The 23,463-nt window shown below is 40.5% G+C and overlaps 1 protein-coding gene across 1 annotated transcript in view; it reads right to left on the reverse strand.

The window, feature by feature from the left end:
• LOC126474508 (ankyrin-1-like) overlaps window positions 1–23,463 on the reverse strand; it is a 189,061-nt gene that overhangs the window by 42,491 nt on the left and 123,107 nt on the right. The window contains exon 5 of the mRNA XM_050101979.1: window positions 17,500–17,598. Coding sequence (XP_049957936.1) covers window positions 17,500–17,598 — 99 coding nt within the window. The remainder of the gene's footprint in view (window positions 1–17,499; window positions 17,599–23,463) is intronic.

Below are 23,463 nucleotides of genomic sequence, written 5' to 3' on the forward strand. Positions count from 1 at the left end.
GAGCAAGGATAAAATCAAAGAAATCGATTCTTTTAATCTTATCAGTTGCAGACAGTGCTTGAACCAATTTCAGACGATAAGGTTTCATAACTACCCTTTTTCGTAGGACTCTCCATACAGTTGATTGTGGAATTTGCAGCGCTCTGCTAGCTCTGCGAGTCGATTTTCCTGGGCTGCGAACAAATGCTTGCTGGATGCGTGCTACATTTTCTTCACTCGTTCTCGGTCGTCCAGAACTTTTCCCTTTACACAAACACCCATTCTCTGTAAACTGTTTATACCAACGTTTAATACACCACCTATCAGGAGGTTTAACACTATACTTCGTTCGAAATGCACGCTGAACAACTGTCGTCGATTCACTTCTGCCGTACTGAATAACACAAAAAGCTTTCTGTTGAGCGGTCGCCATCTTAGCATCAACTGTCGCTGACGCCTAGTCAACAGCCCCTCAAGCGAACAAATGTACAACTAAATGAAACTTTATAGCTCCCTTAATTCGCCGACAGATAGTGCTTAGCTCTGCCTTTTGTCGTTGCAGAGTTTTAAATTCCTAAAGTTGTGGTATTCTTTTTGAATCACCCTGTATTATTCCTTGCTTTATTTCTGTAATTAGGTTAGGGATATCGTATTTTAAAGGGAAAATCTATTTTCTATAAAATACGACGTTTCCAGTATACAGAAATACTCGACCGAGACTTGTACTACATACGTTTGAGGAGGTACTTACGCAATAACGTGTGGTTGTCAGTGAACACGACGTTCCTGAGTCTTCCAACACAGTCAAACTGTGTCATCCTGGAAGAATGGACGTGACGTATGGTTGCCAGTGGACACAACGTCCGTGAGTCTGCCTACATTGTCAAACTGTCTCACCAGAGGAAAATTTGACTTCAGGTGTGGTTGTCAAAGGATATGAAGTCCCTGAGTCTGCCTACACAGTAAATTAACTGATCTTGGAATATTAGTGTGGCCGGCCGCGGTGGCCGTGCGGTTCTAGGCCCTTCAGTCCGGAACCGCGTGACTGCTACGGTCGCAGGTTCGAATCCTGCCTCGGGCATAGATATGTGTGATGTCCTTAGGTTACTTAGGTTTACGTAGTTGTAAGATCTAGGGGACTGATGACCTCAGATGTTGAGTCCCATAGTGCTCAGAGTCATTTGAACCATTTCAAGGAATTAGTGAGGTTGTCAGTGGATATGAAGTCCCTGAGTCTGCTGCACTTAAAACATGTAGACCTGGTTTCTTTTGACCAGAGGGAACTGCGAGCGTAAAAACATAAAATATCATGTAGTCACGCCACTGCTGATTAATGTCATGGAAACGTAAGTGCCCCAATGCACAAAATAAAATATTATTTTTTACTAGTTATTAGGTTATGTTAGCTTATTGAAGACTATTCAATGCTTAAGTAGTTACTGTTATGCATCTATTAAAACTTACATGATCTTTTTTATCTTTTCATGTAAGATACTTGTTATGTTTCCTTTGATGTATTCTTATTACATACGTACTAGGCTAGCAACATTGTCATATTATTTTTGTAAAAGGAGCCATGTTTTCTCCTTTCCAATCAATTAGGCAAGCAACATTTCTGCCATTTTGTGTAAAATTTTAACATTTTTCTCTTGCTATATGCCATGCAAGACAATTTTCGTCGTTTTGTAAACAGAAAAAAACTACTTAGATGCTAAGCAAGAAATACTTTTAATCACTGGATATAAATTGTAACATTTTTCTCTCTGCCAAATTTTTCGTCGTTTTGTAAAAAAATTTACTGTTGGTTCCTTACCAATATGTTAGGCGAGAATCACCCCGCAAAATTTTCAAAAATGAGTTTGGCAATACTCTCTTAGGATTTAGAGGTTGGCTACAGTGCGCATACACAAGCTCTGGAATTTAAGATATTGTTATCGCGCTTCGCAACACACGGATTAACTAGCAGCGATTTGGAGGCCAGTGTAGGAGCCCGCCTGCTGTGGTGTGCACGTGTGTTGGCGAGGGGTCGCCGCCGAGCAGCCGTACTGCCGTGTCCGCCAGCAACGACACAGGATTTGGTATTTAGTTGATATTTTTTATAATTTGCAACGCGCTTATTAATTTAAATAAAAGGGTTTGTGTATGTGCGCTGCAGCAGACGGTAATTTTGATAATGATAGGAGTTGAATTCTTACAGGGAAACCATTGTTGGATTAAGTATTGACTTTTTTCACTGATTTCTTTTGTAATTGTCAGGGAATTGTTTCACTATGTATTCAATTAAGAAGTATTTCAGTCTGCGTCAAGAGTTTGATTAATTTGTAATATTGCTTTAATGTCACTGGAGGCAGATTTACAAACGAAGCGATTGTTCAAAGAGCTTCTAGCGTTTTTGTTAACTGAATGAGAAACAATCGCTTTCAGAATATGGTTTTTTATTTGGGTTACCATTTATCGAGTTTAGATTTGACCAAACCCTTTCTCTTGAATTATATGTAGTTGTAGTAAGCAGCAGCAGCCGCAGCAACAGCAGGAGCCGCCATACAGAACATGCATGAATAACAGGTTTTTTGTTTTGTTAAATATTGGAATGCAGCAGATCAAGCAGTGGCAGCAGAAAGACCAAGTAAGTTATTTTTTCCGCATAGGACCAATAAAAAAAAGTTTTAGCGATCTCTGTAATAGTAAAGTTAACAAGAGTACAAGCACGAGATTTTCAGTAGAAAATGACGAGATAAGAAGATAGAGCTCGCAACTTTCATAATTACATAGTAAATCAGTCTTATTGTAGATCGACGAAACAATATGTAGAGAGGTTTCTCCATCCTAATTTCATAATAACAATTGTAGCATTTTCTTAATTAGTTTTACTTCAAATCTTATTTCTTCCATAAATCATTAGTACACAACACTGCAATTATTACACTGAGTATTTAATACTAAGCGACTGGCCACTCTTGAGCATCGTGACAGACACTGCCAGCCACTGGTGCGCTACTCCTGCTCCTCCTAGGCAGCAACTGTCTGCCACCGCGCGACCTAACAAAAGCTTTTTCTTACACCTACTCTTCCTCAACGATAGTTGTCTCGCAGCGTTCTTTCACACTTACGTATTCCTAATCGATATATCGCTTACGCTCTTCGATAACATGTTAAAATTTACAATTTTCATTAGACGTACCTATTTCAGTATATTAATTTTTCAAATTTCCTACTCGAGAGCAAGATACGTATAGTTGACAGTGAGAGAAGCAGTAGTCTCTGAGGGTGATGTCACAATACTTAAAATTTATCCTTACACCTTGTTAATTCTAAAACTGTAGGGTAATTTGATTGGAAATTGCAGTCTCTTAAATTGTAATGGCAGTTCAATAGAGGTCAGTTGTATTTTGGGAATAAATAGTGTGTTTCGTTTGTACTTTCCAGTTATAAGCTCGACTTCGATGATGTTATTCTACAGCTGATTGACTATCATCTTTGTCCCATCACGTAGTTCTGGTGATTTCAAGCTTCTGGGTAGTATGATCGAAGATATAATTTTAACTCGAAGGCTGTGTAATAGCATTCCTGATACTCGCAAAGAGTTTATAAATTATGCAGGGGAAGTTCAAACTTTCATAAACGTTTACTATCTTGTCGATCGATTTGTATATTCTCTTCTCTTGAAATTTTCGTTTGAATATTGAAGTTGAGGTTGTCGACAATATTATTTTTAGTTACCGAAAGTTCTTTCAAATTACCAGTCCGGATAGGTATAGTTGTGAACAATATTGGCATAAATATGGTCGATGAGTTCGTTTCCAGCAGCGACTACGTTGAAGAAGTCCGTGCTGAGTTTAATGACACTGGTCGTCTGGTCAGCGGGATATGCGCCTTCGCCTGTTTGAAGAAATTGTTGAGGAAAATGTACTTTTGTTTCGTCTTTCGATAGGTAAACCCTCATTTCTTTGTTATTCGCGGAATTCGTATACGTGGCCAAAGATGTGAACACATCACTGTTTGTTTTTATTTACTCAGCGCATTACTTTTTCGGTACCTCCCTTCGTCTCTGGTTACGAAACTGCCGTCCGAACCCACGAAGGATCTTGCTTCATATACCCCTACCACAGGGTAGCCCAGCCAGTGGCGAAATACAGGACATACCAAAAAGGCTTCGAATGGCCCACAATGTTCCAGAACATTCCACAACATTCGGTAGTGTTCTGGAATGTTCCACGATGATATGAGATACTGTGGGATGTTTCCGAACATTCTGGAATCTTCCCAAATGTTTCAGACATCTTGAATAATTGTAGGACATTGCGAAATATTCTGGAATCTTGCTTCATATACCCCTACCAAAGGGTAGCCCAGCCAGTGGCGAAATAAAGGACATACCAAAAAGGCTTCGAATGGCCCACAATGTTCCAGAACATTCCACAACATTCGGTAGTGTTCTGGAATCCCGTGCCAACTTCGTGGCTCGGTGTCCAGGGTAATTCCACGGGATCCTGTAAATACTGTTGAGGTCATATACAATCTCATTAATGACGGCTGCCCCCTCTAATAGTTTAGAAACTATTGCATCATGTCTTAGCACCTGTCATCTCACTCTGTCCCTTCTTTTGCCCCTTCTTATCTATAATCCTTTCGCCGCTAGCCCCGCTAGGAATCTGCTCATTTCTGACAATCAAGTTAAGCTTCAAATACATTTGTTAAATCTCAAACGTTTCGATTCGCTCATTTTCCGCTTTTCGCAAACTACATGATTCACTTACGTACAGTGCTGTGGTCCAGGCGTATATTCTGAGATACTACAAATTGGTTCAAATGGCTCTGAGGCATTATGGGACTTAACTTCTGAGGTCATCAGTCCCCTAGAACTTAGAGCTATATAAACCTAACTAACCTAAGGACATCACACACATCCATGCACGAGGCAGGATTCGAACCTCCGACCGTAGCGGTCGCGCGGTCCCAGACTGTAGCGCCTAGAACCGCTCGGCCACTCCGGCCGGCTATTACAATCTGCTTTCTCGAATGTAAAAGTAAACTGTCCATTACTTAACATTTTCTGAACATATTAGTTTAAAAAAAAAAGCTAGAAAATGTCGGGTTTGAAAAAGAGATCATTTTTATTGAAATAATACTCGATGCCCCAGATGTGCCTAGGCACTGGGAGTTCTTGAGAATAAATTGTTGCATTACCCAGCCCATTCACCATATGTGGCATCCTCTTCCACCCTTTTCCACAAATACATAAATTTGGTTTCAGTGCACTGAAGAAATTTTAGCAACCACAGAGATGAATGCTATGGAAAGCACTCAGTATCGCATGGCAAGGACAGAATTTACTCACTGAAAATTTCTTGGCCAAAAGGCATTACACTAAAAGAGGACAAAGTGAAAAAAAAACTATTTTCATCCAAGACAGTCGTTCACTTCCATAGATCGAGCTTTCATCTTGTCCTTTCAAAGAAGAAATAAAACTTGTAACCTGCACACGTATAAATTAGCCAGTCACGACAAAAAATTATCAATTTCAGAGACGTAATAGTATTGGTACCATCTCTTGTGCCACTAAACTTCATTCCCTTCTAACATTGTAGTACCGTAAAGTACACGATCACGAACTGGACTTCGGATTTCCCATCTTGACGACTGCAGTAGAGCGAATGCTAGAAATCCGTGACAGATGGAAAGTGAAATGTGTGTTTCACAGCTCAATAAATAAGTAACTAATAGGACAATATTATGTCCATCTCCAAAAAATTTTTTCTCCACAGGGAGTTACGCCCATTTAGTATGGTGGGGTGGAGTTGGGACAGCAGTAGAATCGCTGTAGGTTGGGGATGAACGACAGACTTACGGAAAAACCGGTCAACGTGAAAACAACGTACGTCAGAAGTAGATACTTACGATTTCGTTATATTTTCTGGGATTTCCATTCATCTCTCACTACGAATATTAATAAATTAACTTGATACACAACAGTAACAACAATAGGTGAGACAGAACGAAAGCTCCGTTCTATGGTAATGGTTCTTTGATTCTCCCGCCTCATAAGCGCTACGGTTAAACATCGGAATGTTTTTAATGCTAGGAAACACATGATGTATAGAAGTGACACAGGACATACCATTGCTAATGTTGCATATCATGTTTGGTTGTAACTAAATGCAATGAATAGTGCAATTATTGAATACAACGAATACAATATGTAATACAAATTTCTGACAAAAAAAGAAACTCCATGACAGCTGGAATCAGAACACTCTGTTACCGAATTTGGAGCAAGTCAAGTAATTTTAACTCCCCAGAAGTTCTGGTTGTAAGGCTAACAGAACGCGAAAACCTGTCCTTAATGAACATTGTACTTACTCGCTGGCCTACCTCTCTTTTAATTTTTTATAAGAATATATTTATAATAACTTTACTCTCAAAGGGCTAACATGTTTCCTTCTGTGTTCCTCAAAATAAGAATACGATAACTGTGAGCTGCATGAAGTTTGTTCATAATCAATACTTCATTACTGATACTGTTACTGATTGACATTTGTTTTATTCCTGCCCTGACAAATATCTGGCAGAGACACACACATAAATGCATGTAAAATACAATACATTATAATAAATAATGCCACAGATAACACAATTTTGAAAGTGAGTTGCTAATCCTCGGTAGCTCAGATTGGTGAAAATGATTCTTTTTATTTTCTTGTGTGATAAGAATACCAGATTGGCTACATATTTTGAATTAATTTTAGTGCATTGAAATAATGTAATATGTTTGTTTCATAAGAGGAAAATTTGTTGAAGTGAAGAAGTAGACTGAAGATTCTATGCACATATATTTTTACTTAAGTATTAATGTGTACTCATCTGAAATTAAATTGAGAGATGGATAAGCGAAGAGGTGACTGACGTGCTATATATTTGCTCTGTAGAATTAGCTCCAGTTGATTCGACCACATTGTACTTAATTGGTAGGAAATAACACGATGGTTAACTGAACACTGCAATATGACTAAATCTGTTGTGCTAATGCTGTTACTACACAGATCAAAATTGTCAATTTTTCCATTAATGACATTTCTGTGGTATTCATTTTTTCTATTAATAACATTTCTGCAGTAGTGGAAGTATGACGCTGAGCTGCTGAAGTTATACTATTATGTGAATAATATTGGAGTGAACAGCCAACGGACACCTGTAGGGCGACGTTTAATAGTTTATCTACGAAGAATCAGTGCGCAAGAAAGTAAGATAAGGGTGTACTAAGAAATGAAAATAGATTCATGAAGTTCTCTGAAGGTATAGATACAGCGATAACGAAAAGCTTAATAGGTAGATCAGCCGAAGAAGAATCAAAATCTCTAAAAAGGGCATCACAGAAGTTGGGAAGAAAACCATATGAACAAGGAAGGTAACCTTGAATAAACCAAGAGGAACAGAAGAAATTCTTCGTTTGAATTACTACAAGAAGGAAGCACAAGTATCTTCAGCTAATTTCAGCAATACAGAAATATATGCCAAACGGAAATGAAATAAAAAGGAAGTTCAGGAAAACTACGGTGCAGTGTGTGAAAAATGTGGAGGAATTGTAAAAGAAATGTTTGTCATAAGGACTGACTCAGCATACAGAAGTGTCAAAACAGCCTTTGATGAAATTGAAAGCACGGGCCGTAATTTTTAGAGTACAATGTTTATTACACTGGTGAATGCAGAGGAGAAAGTGGGTAGTAGGAAAGAGTACACTGAAAGCCTCTAGGAAGGCGAGGGGTTGGAGGAGTTGTCTCATAATGTGATAGAAGACATAGAGGATCAAATATTAGAATTTAGAAGAACTTTGGAAGACTGAAGGTCAAATAAGGCCGAAGCGATGGATAAAATGTCATCAGAATTTCTGAAATCGTTGGAACGAAAAGACTATTCATGTTGCTGAGCAGAATGGGCTACATATCATCAGTCTTTCGGTAAATTTAATATATACAATTCCGCAGATTGTAAAACCCAACAAGTGCAAGTATTACCTCGCAACCAACTTAACGGTTCACACATTCAGGTTAATGACAAGAATTATTTCTTTATTTCTTTAAATATTTAACCTGATCTGATTATTACCATCAGGCATCCTCTTACTTCAGTGTACGGTTTCACACTACGAATTATGTCATAGTAACTTAAGAAAACAGCAGTTTTAGAATCACAACTAGTATCTGCAGTGGCGGTTTGACTAAATTATATTGACTACGAACTACGAAAGTTAATGCTTGCATTACTTGTACTCCTGCAGATGCAGCGATTAATTAGTAATAATAATAATAATAATAATAATAATAATAATAATAATAATAATAACCCAATAATAATAATGACAACAATTCTAACATCATGAACAGTAATGATGGCGGCACATAAAAGAACAATTTATTGGTCTATAAAGTAGATGTTTTCTGATATATCGAGTTCTGTGAAAAGCAAATTTAGGGAGACCATATCGGCTAAGAATACTGGGAAATGAAGAAAATCTGGTTGGAAACAGGGATGTTTCGTAAGTATATACGCCGTTACCTGTCTTTTGAGGGTGGAGTAATGAGCAGTAGGAAAAATGATACCAACAGGAAAATAAAGACCAGGACTGACGATCACAAAGTAGGTGAAATAAAGGAATTCTGCTGCTTTTTTTTTTTTTTTTTTATTTTTTTATTTTTTTTTTGGCATCAGTCTACTGACTGGTTTGATGCGGCCCGCCACGAATTCCTTTCCTGTGCTAACCTCTTCATCTCAGAGTAGCACTTGCAACCTACGTCCTCAATTATTTGCTTGACGTATTCCAACCTCTGTCTTCCTCTACAGTTTTTGCCCTCTACAGTACCATGGAAGTCATTCCCTCATGTCTTAACAGATGTCCTATCATCCTGTCCCGTCCCCTTATCAGTGTTTTCCACATTTTCCTTTCCTCTCCGATTCTGCGTACAACCTCCTCATTCCTTACCTTATCAGTCCACCTAATTTTCAACATTCGTCTATAGCACCACTTCTCAAATGCTTTGATTCTCTTCTGTTCCGGTTCTCCCACAGTCCATGTTTCACTACCACACAATGCTGTACTCCAGACGTACATCCTCAGAAATTTCTTCCTCAAATTAAGGCCGGTATGTTATATTATTAGACTTCTCTTGGCCAGAAATGCCTTTTATGCCATGGCGAGTCTGCTTTTGATGTCCTCCTTGCTCCGTCCGTCATTGGTTATTTTACTGCCTAGGTAGCAGAATTCCTTAACTTCATTGACTTCGTGACCATCAGTCCTGTTCTCATTTCTACTACTTCTCATTACCTTCGTCTTTCTCCGATTTACTCTCAAACCAAACTGTGTACTCATTAGACTGTTCATTCCGTTCAGAAGATCATTTAATTCTTCTTCACTTTCACTCAGGAAAGAAATGTCATCAGCGAATCGTATCATTGATATCCTTTCACCTTGTATTTTAATTCCACTCCTGAACCTTTCTTTTATTTCCATCATTGCTTCCTCGATGTACAGATTGAAGAGTAGGGGCGAAAGGCTACAGCCTTGTCTTACACCCTTCTTAATACGAGCACTTCGTTCTTGATCGTCCACTCTTATCATTCCCTCTTGGTTGTTGTACATATTGTATATGACCCGTCTCTCCCTATAGCTTACCCCTACTTTTTTCAGAATCTCGAACAGCTTGCACCGTTTTATATTGTCGAACGCTTTTTCTAGGTCGACAAATCCTATGAAAGTGCCTTGATTTTTCTTCAGCCTTGCTTCCATTATTAGCCGTAACGTCAGAATTGCCTCTCTCGTCCCTTTACTTTTCCTAAAGCCAAACTGATCTTCACCTAGCGCATTCTCAGTTTTCTTTTCCATTCTTCTGTATATTATTCTTGTAAGCAGTTTCGATGCATGAGCTGTTAAGCTGATTGTGCGATAATCCTCGCACTTGTCAGCTCTTGCCGTCTTCGGAATTGTGTGGATGATGCTTTTCCGAAAGTCAGATGATATATCGCCAGACTCATAAATTCTACACACCAACGTGAGTATTCGTTTTGTTGCCACTTCCCCCAATGATTTTTGAAATTCTGATGGAATGTTATCGATCCCTTCTGCCTTATTTGACCGTAAGTCCTCCAAAGCTTTTTTAAATTCCGATTCTAATACTGGATCCCCTATCTCTTCTAAATCGACTCCTGTTTCTTCTTCTATCACATCAGACAAATGTTCACCCTCATAGAGGCTTTCAATGTATTCTTTCCACCAATCTGCTCTCTCCTCTGCATTTAACAGTGAAATTCCCGTTGCACTCTTAATGTTACCACCGTTGCTTTTAATGTCACCAAAGGTTGTTTTGACTTTCCTGTAAGCTGAGTCTGTCCTTCCGACAATCATATCTTTTTCGATGTCTTCACATTTTTCCTGCAGCCATTTCGTCTTAGCTTCCACGCACTTCCTATTTATTTCATTCTTCACCGACTTGTATTTCTGTATTCCTAATTTTCCCAGAACATGTTTTACTTCCTCCTTTCATCAGTCATCTGAAGTATTTCTTCTGTTACTCACGGTTTCTTCGAAGCTACCTTCTTTGTACCTATGTTTTCCTTCCCAACTTCTGTGATGGCCCTTTTTAGAGATGTCCATTCCTCTTCAACTGTACTGCCTACTGCGCTATTCGTTATTGCTGTATCTATAGCGTTAGAGAACTCCCAACGTATCTCGTCATTCCTTAGTACTTCCGTATCCCACTTCTTTGCGTATTGATTCTTCCTGACTAATGTCTTGAACTTCAGCCTACTCTTCATCACTACTATATTGTGATCTAAGTCTATATCTGTTCCTGGGTACGCCTTATAATCCAGCATCTGATTTCGAAACCTCTGTCTGACCATGATGTAATCTAATTGAAATCTTCCCGTATCTCCCTGCCTTTTCCAAGTGTACCTCCTCCTCTTGTGATTCTTGAACAGGGTATTCGCTATTACTAGCTAAAACTTGTTACAGAACTCAATTAGTCTTTCTCCTCTTTCATTCCTTGTGCCAAGCCCATATTCTCCTGTAACCTTTTCTTCTACTCCCTCCCCTACAACTGCATTCCAATCGCCCATGACCATTAGATTTTCGTCCCCCTTTACATACTACATTACCCTTTCAATATCCTCATACACTTTCTCTATCTGTTCATCTTCAGCTTGCGGCGTCGGCATGTATACCTGAACTATCGTTGTCGGTGTTGGTCTGCTGTCGATTCTGATTAGAGCAACCCAGTCACTGAACTGTTCACAGTAACACACCCTCTGCCCTACCTTCCTATTCATCCTACACCTGTTATACCATTTTCTGCTGCTGTTGATATCACCCGATACTCATCTGACCAGAAATCCTTGTCTTCCTTCCATTTCACTTCACTGATCCCTACTACATCTAGACTGAGCCTTTGCATTTCCCTTTTCAGATTTTCTAGTTTCCCTACCACGTTGAAGCTTCGGACATTCCACGCCCCGACTCGTAGAACGTTATCCTTTCTTTGATTATTCAATCTTTTTCTCATGGTAACCTCCCCCTTGGCAGTCCCCTCCCGGAGATCCGAATGGGGGACTATTCCGGAATCTTTTGCCAATGGAGAGATCATCATGACACTTCTTCAATTACAGGCCACATGTCCTGTGGATACACGTTACGTGTCTTTAATGCAGTGGCTTCCATTGCCTTCTGCATCCTCATGTCGTTGATCATTGCTGATTCTTCCGCATTTAGGGGCAATTTCCCATCCCTAGGACAAGAGAGTGACCTGAACCTCTATCCGCTTCTCCGCCCTCTTTGACAAGGCCGTTGGCAGAATGAGGCTGACTTCTTATGCCGGAAGTCTTCGGCCGCCAATGCTGATTATTTATCAAAATTTAGGCGGTGGCGGGGATCGAACCCGGGAACGAAGACGTTTTGATTATGAATCAAAGACGCTACCTCAAAACCACGGTAAAATAAACCGTCAGACGGAATAAGGTGCAAGTAAAACGAGGACAGAAGAGACTCGTAGCATCCGAGACGTGAGCCAGAGAATAAAGTTGAAATTTAGGTGGGCTGATAAGGAAGAGAACGAGGAAGTGCTCTGCAGAATCGGCGAGGAAAGGAGTATGTGGAAAACATTGACCAGAAGAAGGGACATCAGGACATAACTTCCGTGGTACCAGAGGGAGTTATAGAGGGTAAAAGCTGTAGAGGAAGACAGAGATTGGAATATATCCTTAAACAACTCAGGACGCAGATTGAAAGTTCCGCTCTAGGTGAAAAGGTTGCCACAGGAGTAGAGTTTACGGCGGGCTGCATCAAACAAGTCAGAAGACTGATGACTAAAAAAAAAAGTGGTAACGGGGAACCATTATATACACTGTCAATATGGGCAGTTAATTTAATCAGTCAGGATTTTTATGTAGTACATAAGAATAATCGTAGATCTGTCATTTTCCACGGCAGGTAGCCTGTGTGAGGTGGCCAGTACAAGAGAAATTAAGATTTTGATCTGATTAAGTTGCAGACACATAATTTCTCAGGAACATTTAAGATCAAGATCATTGAGGGGCTGTCATTTCGGTAATTTTTTTCTTTATGTCTGATTAGTGCGTAACTGCTTAAGATACGGTTTGCGTTGATTTTTCTCTACGAACGGATTTCAAACATTTAGGCACGTTGGTCATTTCAATGTGCATTCGCCGGTTATTGAAATGGTTCTCAGATGTCATCTCCTTTTGATTTGAGTCATTTGGAACCAGGGCCTCGTGTACAGCTGCAGAATTTGCGTGAAGAATTTAGAGAAGTTGTCACTAATCGTCGAGCAGTTGAAGGGTACGTGGAGTACAAAATAGAGCTACTTCTCTTCGTTCCACGACATCCTGCCTCCCCCGTGAGTGAAACAATTAGAAGTCGCAGCTGATGAGGTGGTGCGAAAAGAATTTATAAGTCTCTCCATGTCTCCATATTCTTCAGCTGTTTTTCTGTTACCAAAACCACACGTGCATCTGTCTCCTTTTCAAGTGACCGTCCTTAGTATATAGATTACGTAGGTCACTTTCCACGTCCAGGGAAGAGATCCGATTTGCACTAGTTTGCGTGGACGCGTGAACGTGTTCTTGAGGGTTAATTCCCACTAGCAACGTCATAGCGCCAGCAGTTAAGTTCTTAAAGGAAATTATTGATATTTTTGAACTCTCTCGATCCTTAGTATCAGATAATTCCACGGTCGTCACATCGGCTGCCTTTAGGAATATTTGTTTCGAACTAAGTTTAGCTCGTACCACCCTAATCCCGAATTACACACTTATCTCATTTGCAGATCTTGTGAACAGGACCTTATGTGCAGCGCTGCTTGCTTCTCACCACAACAACAACAGTAACTGGAATAATACACTTTCTGCGTTGAGTTATGCGTTGAACACCACTGTCCATGTGGCATACAAAAATACTCCAGCGAACTCCATGTTTTCTTTTAAAGCCAATTCGCCTCTCTCCCTGAATGATTAGACCAGAAAAGTTCGACGTTGCGCAAATCCACGGCACGTGAATACAAGCAAAGAGGAATCTGAAACTAAGTCATGAAATATTGCATGCCTTTAGAATGTTGAGGGACGGCCAGATGTTTAAAAGAAACTACTGCTGTAGGTAATGGGGCAGATAAGGTTATGGCGAAGCTTTTATCACGTTTAACACGTCCAATTCATATCGTCTGATTTATCATACCATTTAACTCGTTAGTAAAGCCCCACAGAGAAGGCGAATCTTTTTGGTGCATTTCTCTTACACCAAACCACATTTAGGAAAGGCTTCAGCCGGCCAGTGTGGCCGAGCGGTTCTAGACTCTGCAGTCTGGAACCGCGTGACCGCTACGGTCGCAGGTTCGAATCCTGCCTTGGGCATGGATGTATGTGACGTCCTTAGGTTAGTTAGGTTTAAGTAGTTCTAAGTTCTAGGGACGGATGACCTCAGAGGTTAAGTCCCATAGTGCTCAAAGCCATTGGAACCATTTGAAAGGCTTCACCTAAGTGAAATTAAATTTCGTTACGTGGGTCCATGACTGCAAGATCCGCCTTGAATGCTTACGGCACTAAAATTATATTGTTACAGTGTCATTCACTATCATTAGGTGTGGTTTATAACTACAGTGGGCTAAGTACAAGGATTGGCACTCCCTATCCTTCCGCTGAATGATACTGTTGAATAAAATTAAGGCACATGATGTAATGAATTGCGCAGAGTGATTGTGCAGCTTATTAGTATTGTACAAACCAGAGAACGGAATTAAAATATAGAAGTCTAATTTCGCTAATTATGTCAAATAGGTGAATTAAGCGTTGTGTGATGGCATCTTGAAAGTAGTAAAGCCATTTCCATAGCTGTTGTCAACTGTATTAAAATGAACCAAGTGAAGGAAATTATATTAAGAGAAAAAAATCTGGTTCATTTTCCAAAAATTCTGCATTTATTGTGTGACCGGTTTCGATGCCAAGACCTTCATTCTCAGTTGCCACCAAACAACTGAGGGAACATGAATGTGTGACGTTCACGCCAGTGAGCGATGGAGGGGGGGGGGGGGGCTAGCACTGACATAGAACAAACATGGCAGCAGAGAACCACAACCGCGGCGCTCGCCTCGGTAGCACGAATTGCAAGGTTATGGAAATTGTGCAAGTCTGTATTTTACATCTTTAATGTGAAGTAAACGGTGTTTGAATTCTAAATAGGCCGCTGCAGGATTTCAGCAAGATTTTCTGTGCCCTTGATTCGTATGGCAGGAAGGATACGTAGTCTCCGGACGTCACACACCTGTAGCAATTTAAATACCACGACAAGGCGATATGTGCAACGTGAGGGGACGATGGTTCGATGGACACAAAATGATGTTGACTGCCTGTAGGAGTCCGAACTCTTTTAATTATTGTACCATCTGGATAATATATATATATATATATATATATATATATATATATATATATATATATATATATATACACTCCTGGAAATTGAAATACGAACACCGCGAATTCATTGTCCCAGGAAAGGGAAACTTTATTGACACATTCCTGGGGTCAGATACATCACATGATCACACTGACAGAACCACAGGCACATAGACACAGGCAACAGAGCATGCACAATGTCGGCACTAGTACAGTGTATATCCACCTTTCGCAGCAATGCAGGCTGCTATTCTCCCATGGAGACGATCGTACAGATGCTGGATGTAGTCCTGTGGAACGGATTGCCATGGCATTTCCACCTGGCGCCTCAGTTGGACCAGCGTTCGTGCTGGACGTGCAGACCGCGTGAGACGACGCTTCATCCAGTCCCAAACATGCTCAATGGGGGACAGATCCGCAGATCTTGCTGGCCAGGGTAGTTGACTTACACCTTCTAGAGCACGTTGGGTGGCACGGGATACATGCGGACGTGCATTGTCCTGTTGGAACAGCAAGTTCCCTTGCCGGTCCAGGAATGGTAGAACGATGGGTTCGATGACGGTTTGGATGTACCGTGCACTATTCAGTGTCCCCTCGACGATTACCAGTGGTGTACGGCCAGTGTAGGAGATCGCTCCCCACACCATGATGCCGGGTGTTGGCCCTGTGTGCCTCGGTCGTATGCAGTCCTGATTGTGGCGCTCACCTGCAGGGCGCCAAACACGCATACGACCATCATTGGCACCAAGGCAGAAGCGACTCTCATCGCTGAAGACGACACGTCTCCATTCGTCCCTCCATTCACGCCTGCCGCGACACCACTGGAGGCGGGCTGCACGATGTTGGGGCGTGAGCGGAAGACGGCCTAACGGTGTGCGAGACCGTAGCCCAGCTTCATGGAGACGGTTGCGAATGGTCCTCGCCGATACCCCAGGAGCAACAGTGTCCCTAATTTGCTGGGAAGTGGCGGTGCGGTCCCCTACGGCACTGCGTAGGATCCTACGGTCTTGGCGTGCATCCGTGCGTCGCTGCGGTCCGGTCCCAGGTCGACGGGCACGTGCACCTTCCGCCGACCACTAGCGACAACATCGATGTACTGTGGAGATCTCACGCCCCACGTGTTGAGCAATTCGGCGGTACGTCCACCCGGCCTCCCGCATGCCCACTATACGCCCTCGCTCAAAGTCCGTCAACTGCACATACGGTTCACGTCCACGCTGTCGCGGCATGCTACCAGTGTTAAAGACTGCGATGGAGCTCCGTATGCCACGGCAAACTGGCTGACACTGACGGCGGCGGTGCACAAATGCTGCGCAGCTAGCGCCATTCGACGGCCAACACCGCGGTTCCTGGTGTGTCCGCTGTGCCGTGCGTGTGATCATTGCTTGTACAGCCCTCTCGCAGTGTCCGGAGCAAGTATGGTGCGTCTGACACACCGGTGTCAATGTGTTCTTTTTTCCATTTCCAGGAGTGTATATATATATATGGTCGGCCTCTGGTGATCAATCGAAAGAGTTTTCTATGTAATCGAGGTGGAATAGGGCTTTCCACACTGAACTCGCATTATGGGGGACGACGGTTCAAACCCGCATCCGCCCATTCACATTTAGGTTTTCCGTGATTTCCCCAAATGGTCGCAGGTATATGCCGAGTTGGTTCCTTTGAAAGGGCACGGCCTATTTCCTTCCCCATCCTCGACACAATCCGAGCATGTGCTCCGTCTCTAATCATCTCGGTGTCACAGAAACGTTAAATCCATCCTTCATCCCTTCTTCTATGTGGTGTTTAAGATTACCGATTAGTGTGTCTACCTGGAGCCTACATTTAGTTTCAGCCCATGTTTGAGCGCTAATGATGTTTTCATTTAATGTCACTGTAGTGATTGCGAAGAGAACCTTCATATACTTTCTCCATGTTGGTAACGTAGGGTCGCCTTGATTTTCATTTTAGTACTTATGATCCATAATTGATCCCTGTGTGTTCCCTGCTGTGCCCAATGATATTTCATCTGTTGTATTAAAACTGTGGCTGGTGGATCCTTATTTGAGTAACACATTAACAAAATTTATTGATTGCACTGAACTTATAATTTTAACTAACCTTAATAGTTGTTAAGGCCAAATCCTAGACTGAGGGATTTGCCAAATTAACAACGAGTTATTCTGTTTTGTTAACTAGTGTTCAGCTGAAGAATATTAAGGGTTAATTTGTTTTCTGTAAGTTATTATGGATATCTACAAGAAGTGCATCTCAAATCAATTAAAGTTGGATGAGTTTTGAAGAAGTAATGTCATATATATCTTCCACATTCGACGATGAAATTCCATTCACGATCCTTGCACAGTGATTGTTCTTATGATTGGTGTTACCTTTCCTGATGTATGACATTTTTGTGGAGTAAAGTGCTGTTCCACTAAGCACTTGTTCCTATTGTTCTATAACATCAAGATTTGTTGGCATGAACGAAGCCAGTATTCATCGCCTAGTTTAAAGAGGTGCTGCCAGAATCCCTAATTTGTCTCTACTTATGCTCGGTAGTGAATAAAACAGAAAGTTTATATTACTTACCTCTGGTGGTCCATTACGGGCTGCATAGTGTAATGCCGTCCAACTAATGAAATTAGTTTTCTTAAGATCTGGTTTATGACCCATTAGGCACTTTACCATCTGTAAAAACAGTAAAAAAATCATTAAAATTGATAAAGAGTCCTACAGACATAACAGTATCTGTATAAACATTCTACATTATTACAGATCTCCAAATTAGTGTGTCTATCAGATGCTTTAAACTGTGGCGTTAAGGATAGTAACCTCGTTCGAAACAACATGTGCTGACTACACATCAAGTATGTGAATTTGACAGCCAAAGGACGCATAAATTTTTAACTGGTTTCAAAGGACAAAGGTTTCAGGACAAAGTACACATTAATACCACCACTTGCAATTCTCTTTACAATATAATGATGAGTTGAAACATTAAAACACCCTAATATTAGTACGTAGGTCAAATCAACAGAGTGTGAATTTTGCGCGCTTTGGGTTTTGTAATTTTTTGGTCGGTTTCCATGGTGTCAAATGCGTATGCATAGGATATGCAATTGCAGCAAATTATGGGCTTTTGATGTATGAACTCGGAACTGGTTCGAAATACTGCACACATATGTTATATTGGGTCAGGCCAGGTGAATATGGTGGCGAAGACAACAACTCGAGTTCACCGTCGTCCTCCTTAAACCAGAAAAGCACGATTCTGACCTCGCAACACTTACAGTTATTGTCCCGTATGCCACCGGCATCGGAGAAGACAACAAACATGAGGGGATGCTGGTGCTCCGCAATAACGTTCATGTATCCCACAATCGTCACACTGTCTATCATTACCACCACAGGTCCAATGCAGTCCATGTGACTTTCCCCCATGGGATAATACTGTCTCTTTTAAACTGCCCCCCCCCCCACGTTGCAGTGCATGTTTCAAAGCACTCATTCGCCTGGCTGTCAGTGTATGTGGAGAGTACCATCGATAGGCTGTTAGAAGGAATGTAACAAGGAACATGATTGATTCAGTCACGTGGGTGTTGAATCAAAGAGAGAACTGGCTTTGTGTCGCGCAGTTTTCCTACGTCAGGAGCACGTTTATAGCAGGTGCAAGTGTGTACCCTCGGCAGGAAAACTGGCTAACTCTGCATTGTTGCCAGACCTCCTCCAGTGCCTGGCTCACTCTGAATTTGGCCAAATCTCCTACTCCTCACCTCCCTCCTCCACTGACCCATCACTTGCACTAAGGTCAATGTGTGACTAAAAATGTCAGGAAAGCTAAGTGCATGGTTACCATGTTATAGGTTCTCATCTCAAGATGTGCTATCCCTTAAATTAACTCATCGCTAATGTTCTGTCTATGGCTCAGCAATTGCCTATTTGCTCATAAAAATAGTTGTAACCAAACTCTCAAGTGTCTAAAACTGTGATACCTAAAATATGGGGTACAGAAATCAACTGTCCATCAAAGCGTCACAACAGTTACGATGAAAATTATTATTATTGAGGAAACACGCGATTATCGAGACAGAAATATAGAAACAGAAAAGTAAGAAGGTTACATCATAAATGAAGGAAATGTTTTTAGAATTATCTCTTTACTTTCATTACTAGGTATCATCTCATAGTGTGCCATTATGTCATCCAGACTCATCTCTTGAAAAGATTTATGTTCAGTGTGTTCCACTAAAGTTTCAGTTTTCACTAGCAGAATACAAAATAATTTGTATTTTACTCGTTAAATTCTGTGTGGCATGTGGATCTGTGCCCCTTCTACAGTCAAAGCACTGTGTTTTAGTGTCACCACTGCTTCCAAATTTCATAAATAGCAGATTCTCACTGGCGATATTTCTCATGTGGTTTCACAAAACTGAAATTTCAAGTACTATATCAGTCTCCTGACTCTATTGCTCTGACAATCTTTGATCTTAATTCGTCTTCTCAAAGAAATGAAAATGATCAGTACATTGCATGTTGAGACCACGTTATTAAAAGGACACAAGTAAGATTTTGTCAGACCCATGACATTTTCGAAATTGAACTGAAGTGCATTTTTCTTTTTTTCTAAGCCAAATTTAACTTCAACGACGAGTTTGTCACCACAGAGTATTTGCAGCAGCATGGAAGTGAAAATTTCGTTTCCTCTGTATGGACAACTACTAAAATGAAAGTTGGAAATGTATCCAGCTGACAGAGGCGTCAGTCTCATGAAAGACTATCGTACATTATTTATAGAAGAATGAGAATAGCACTTGTATGTAAGTTAGATTCTAACTACGCATCGCATTTAGTTTCTAGAGTATAAATCAGTATTTCAGCAAAAAATAAGGATTTCAAACAGAAATGCAATTTTCTCGTTATATTTATCTCACACGTCAGAAACTTGATCATTGATCAGATAATTAAACATATATGAGGAGTCTTCTATCGAAAGAATCCACCGGTTTGGACAATCGTAACAGGATTATCCAGGCGAAGACACCGTTCCGATACAGTTGGGTCTACACAGAAGAATAAGGCGAGACGGAGGGCCTAGCAATGCACTAAATAAACAAATAAATGTGCAACATAGTCAGGCAATAACAAGCTAAAATTTAACAAACGTGGAAGGTTTTTGTATTTTGCAACAGTAAATATCAGTTGTCAATTCTTTAAGGAAAGTTGGTAAGTTGAAACATCTAACAAATAGATTAATATATTTATCAGAGCCCTTCAAGAGTTACATAATACAGACTAGGGCCTGATCTAAACAGGAGGATATCTGCTTTATAAAGGACTACCAGGATCAAGGGCACTAGAAAATGTTTCACAGTACGGAGTGAATTTTTGGTACACAGTAGAACATTGGAATCCACAAAGGATTTTTCTTCTAATCCCCCATAAACAATAAAGGTGGGAAACAAAATCTACATACTGATAAATGACCAAGCTTCAACAAATGTTAAAAATATAACTAACAAGGATGATGCAGAAGAATTTTGGGATGAACTCGACTGACTGGTCACGACCATACTGGATACTAATATATAAATTGTTCTTGAAGGCTTTAACCCTAAGACAAGACGACAGAAGAAATTTCGATGTGTGGTTGGGCAATGGTCAGCGCGTTAACTTACAAACATGTATGGAGAAGGCTTAACTAAATCTTGTAGTACACATGGGTTGGCTTATGAGACAACGACGTTTAAGAGAAGGACAAGTAAGTTAAGGACCTTCAAATGTCCCAACGTCAAGCTAGGAGAGTTTCAGATAGTTTATGTGGGCATGAATCATAAATTTCGTAAGAGAATGTATAATGTCGAAGTACTCCGCGGTGTCCATACTGATTCAGACCACTGTAAGTCAAAAATTAATACCAAACTGACACCTAAAAGGAAAAACAAACCCCAAAAGTTATACAGAAAGAGAATTTACAAACCTGGTTATATTATTAATAATCTGATTTCTTACGAGAGATGTAGAACACCTTTAAGTGACAACTTAGCAGCAATGGCTGATGGACTGAAAGCGTTAGCTGAAGAACTTGCTTCCTTCAGGAAACGTAAGAAAAATGCTTGGTGGAATGAGGAATACTATATGGCGATCCTGTGCAGGCATAAACCTTGGTTAAATGCTCAACCAAAGAAAACTGAAAGTTCAGGGAGAATTTAATTAGTGTTAGACGAATGCACAGCTAAAGATATTAGAAGGATCAAAAGAAAATTTCATCAGAACTCACTAAAATCTATCGAGGAGGCTTTCAGTCGCCATTAGACGAGAGATTTACTAACTGATGTTTAAACAGTACCATTCAAAACATGTTCCATCTATTCTTATGATGAAGAATATGAACGGAAAGGGAGCGCATAACAGTTATGACAATTCAGTCTTATCGAGACGAAGTACAAGCAGCGACCAATTCGCTTCGGAATTATAAGGCAGCGTGTGAGAGTCAACTAGTGGCAGAACTTTGGATGTATGCAAATGTAGAAACTATTCGGAATTTACATACATGTGTTTTTGAAGTTTGGACAACTGAAAAATTGCCAGAGGATTGCAAAGTTGCAATAACACACGCCAAAGATGGAATTTTTTTTTTTGCTGAAAATACCTTATTCTTCTGTTTGTTAGGGTGGGACATCCAAATATGATACTTAAAAAACTGTATCACCCAACATCTCTTCATATTTTACAGCTAAATTTATTACAATAAGCGACTTTTTAAAGAATGTAACAGCTTTTATGTAACTAAAATAATTTAAAAAGGAAGTGTAATGAATGTAGATGACGTTGGTAGCACTGCTGAAAAGCATTTGCTGGCCAAAAAGGTCGGAAAAAAGTGGCTCTGAGCATTATGGGACTTAACATATGAGGTCATCAGTCCCCTAGAACTTAGAACTACTTAAACCTAACTAACGTAAGGACATCACACACATCCATGCCCGAGGCAGGACTCGAACCTGCGACCGTACCGGTCGCGCGGTTCCAGACTGTAGCGCCTAGAACTGCTCGGCCACCCCTGCCGGCTCCTAAAAGTTCGATTCTTCTTTTATGTTGACAGATGGTGTTTTGCTCAGGCCTACTGCAAACCTAACCTGACTTTCCCATTACCTACACACGTGCTCAATACAATGTCTAATTGTGGTTGTAGAAACTCTGTTGACAGTTTTTGTTATATTCGTGGTGAATTTGTGATTAAACATTACAGACTTTGTGGAAAAGCTTTATCTGTCATACTTCGGATCTAAACTTGGTGATCAAGATAAATCTTCGGCGCCGTATGAGTTGAAGATCTGAGGATATGGTCCATGAAGGAGAAAAAAGCCCTTAGATTTGCTGCGCCTATGATTTGGAGGGAACCAAGAAATCATTCTGATGATTGTTACTTTTGTAATGTTGATCTTACTGGTCATAATTCGAAAACAACAAAGTTAAAAAGCTACTTTAACCTTCCGTCCGCCATCCGACCAGTAGGGCATGGCGTAGATTTGCCAGTTCCTGAACCACCAGATGATTCACAGTCTATTCCAACAGAAGTATTTTCTGATGTACAGTCTGATTTAGATGAACCAGATGATGATGAATTCCATTGTAATACAGAAAGTCTAGAGCCCAATTTGTTTACGCAGACCGAGCTTAACGATTTGGTATGGGATCTGGACGTAATGAAAGATAAAGCTGAATTGTTTGGCTCTAGATTAAAAGAAAAGAGCTTACTGGCAATTGTAGCCAGCATACACATGTATAGAAAGAGAGAGCAGCAATTTTCCAAGTTTTTTCAACAAGATGGTGACTTAGTGTACTGCTCAGACATTCTCAGTCTGATGAATGAGTTTGGTATTGAATACAAAAAGGAAGACAGGAGGCAGTTTATTGTTTCACCCAAAATTAGTTTAAAGGCCCTTTTATTACACAATGGTAACATGTATGCATGTATACCTGTTGGAAATTCTGTACATATGAAACAAAGCTATGAAAACCTATAAATAATGCTCAGTAAAATAGGCTAGTCTGCTCGTGGTTGGATGATGTGTGGTGATCTAAAAGTAACATACATGCTCTTGGTCAGTAAGGTGGCTTCACCAGCATTCCATGTTTCTTGTGCGAATGCGACAGTAGGGCTAGGGATCAAAGTGGTGCAGAAAGGACTGACCTGTGGGGGAGTCTTCAAAACCTCATGAGAAGAAACTTCTACGCCAAAACCTTGTAGATCCAAAAACCGTACTTCTACCACCTCTACATATAAAGTTAGGCCTAATGAAACAGTTCGTAAAGGCTTTGCCTAAAGATGAACCATTTTTTAACCTTGTAGATCCAAAAAACGTACTTCTACCACCTCTACATATAAAGTTAGGCCTAATGAAACAGTTTGTAAAGGCTTTGCCTAAAGATGGACCATTTTTTAAGTATCTCTGCCAAAAGCTTCCACACCTTTTACAGGCTAAACTAAAAGAAGGCGTCTTTGTCGGACCTGACACTAGAAAATTGATGTTTGAAGTTAACTATGAACCCACA

Source organism: Schistocerca serialis, chromosome 4, assembly GCF_023864345.2.
Source record: "Schistocerca serialis cubense isolate TAMUIC-IGC-003099 chromosome 4, iqSchSeri2.2, whole genome shotgun sequence".
In the NCBI taxonomy this organism is placed as follows: domain Eukaryota; kingdom Metazoa; phylum Arthropoda; class Insecta; order Orthoptera; family Acrididae; genus Schistocerca; species Schistocerca serialis.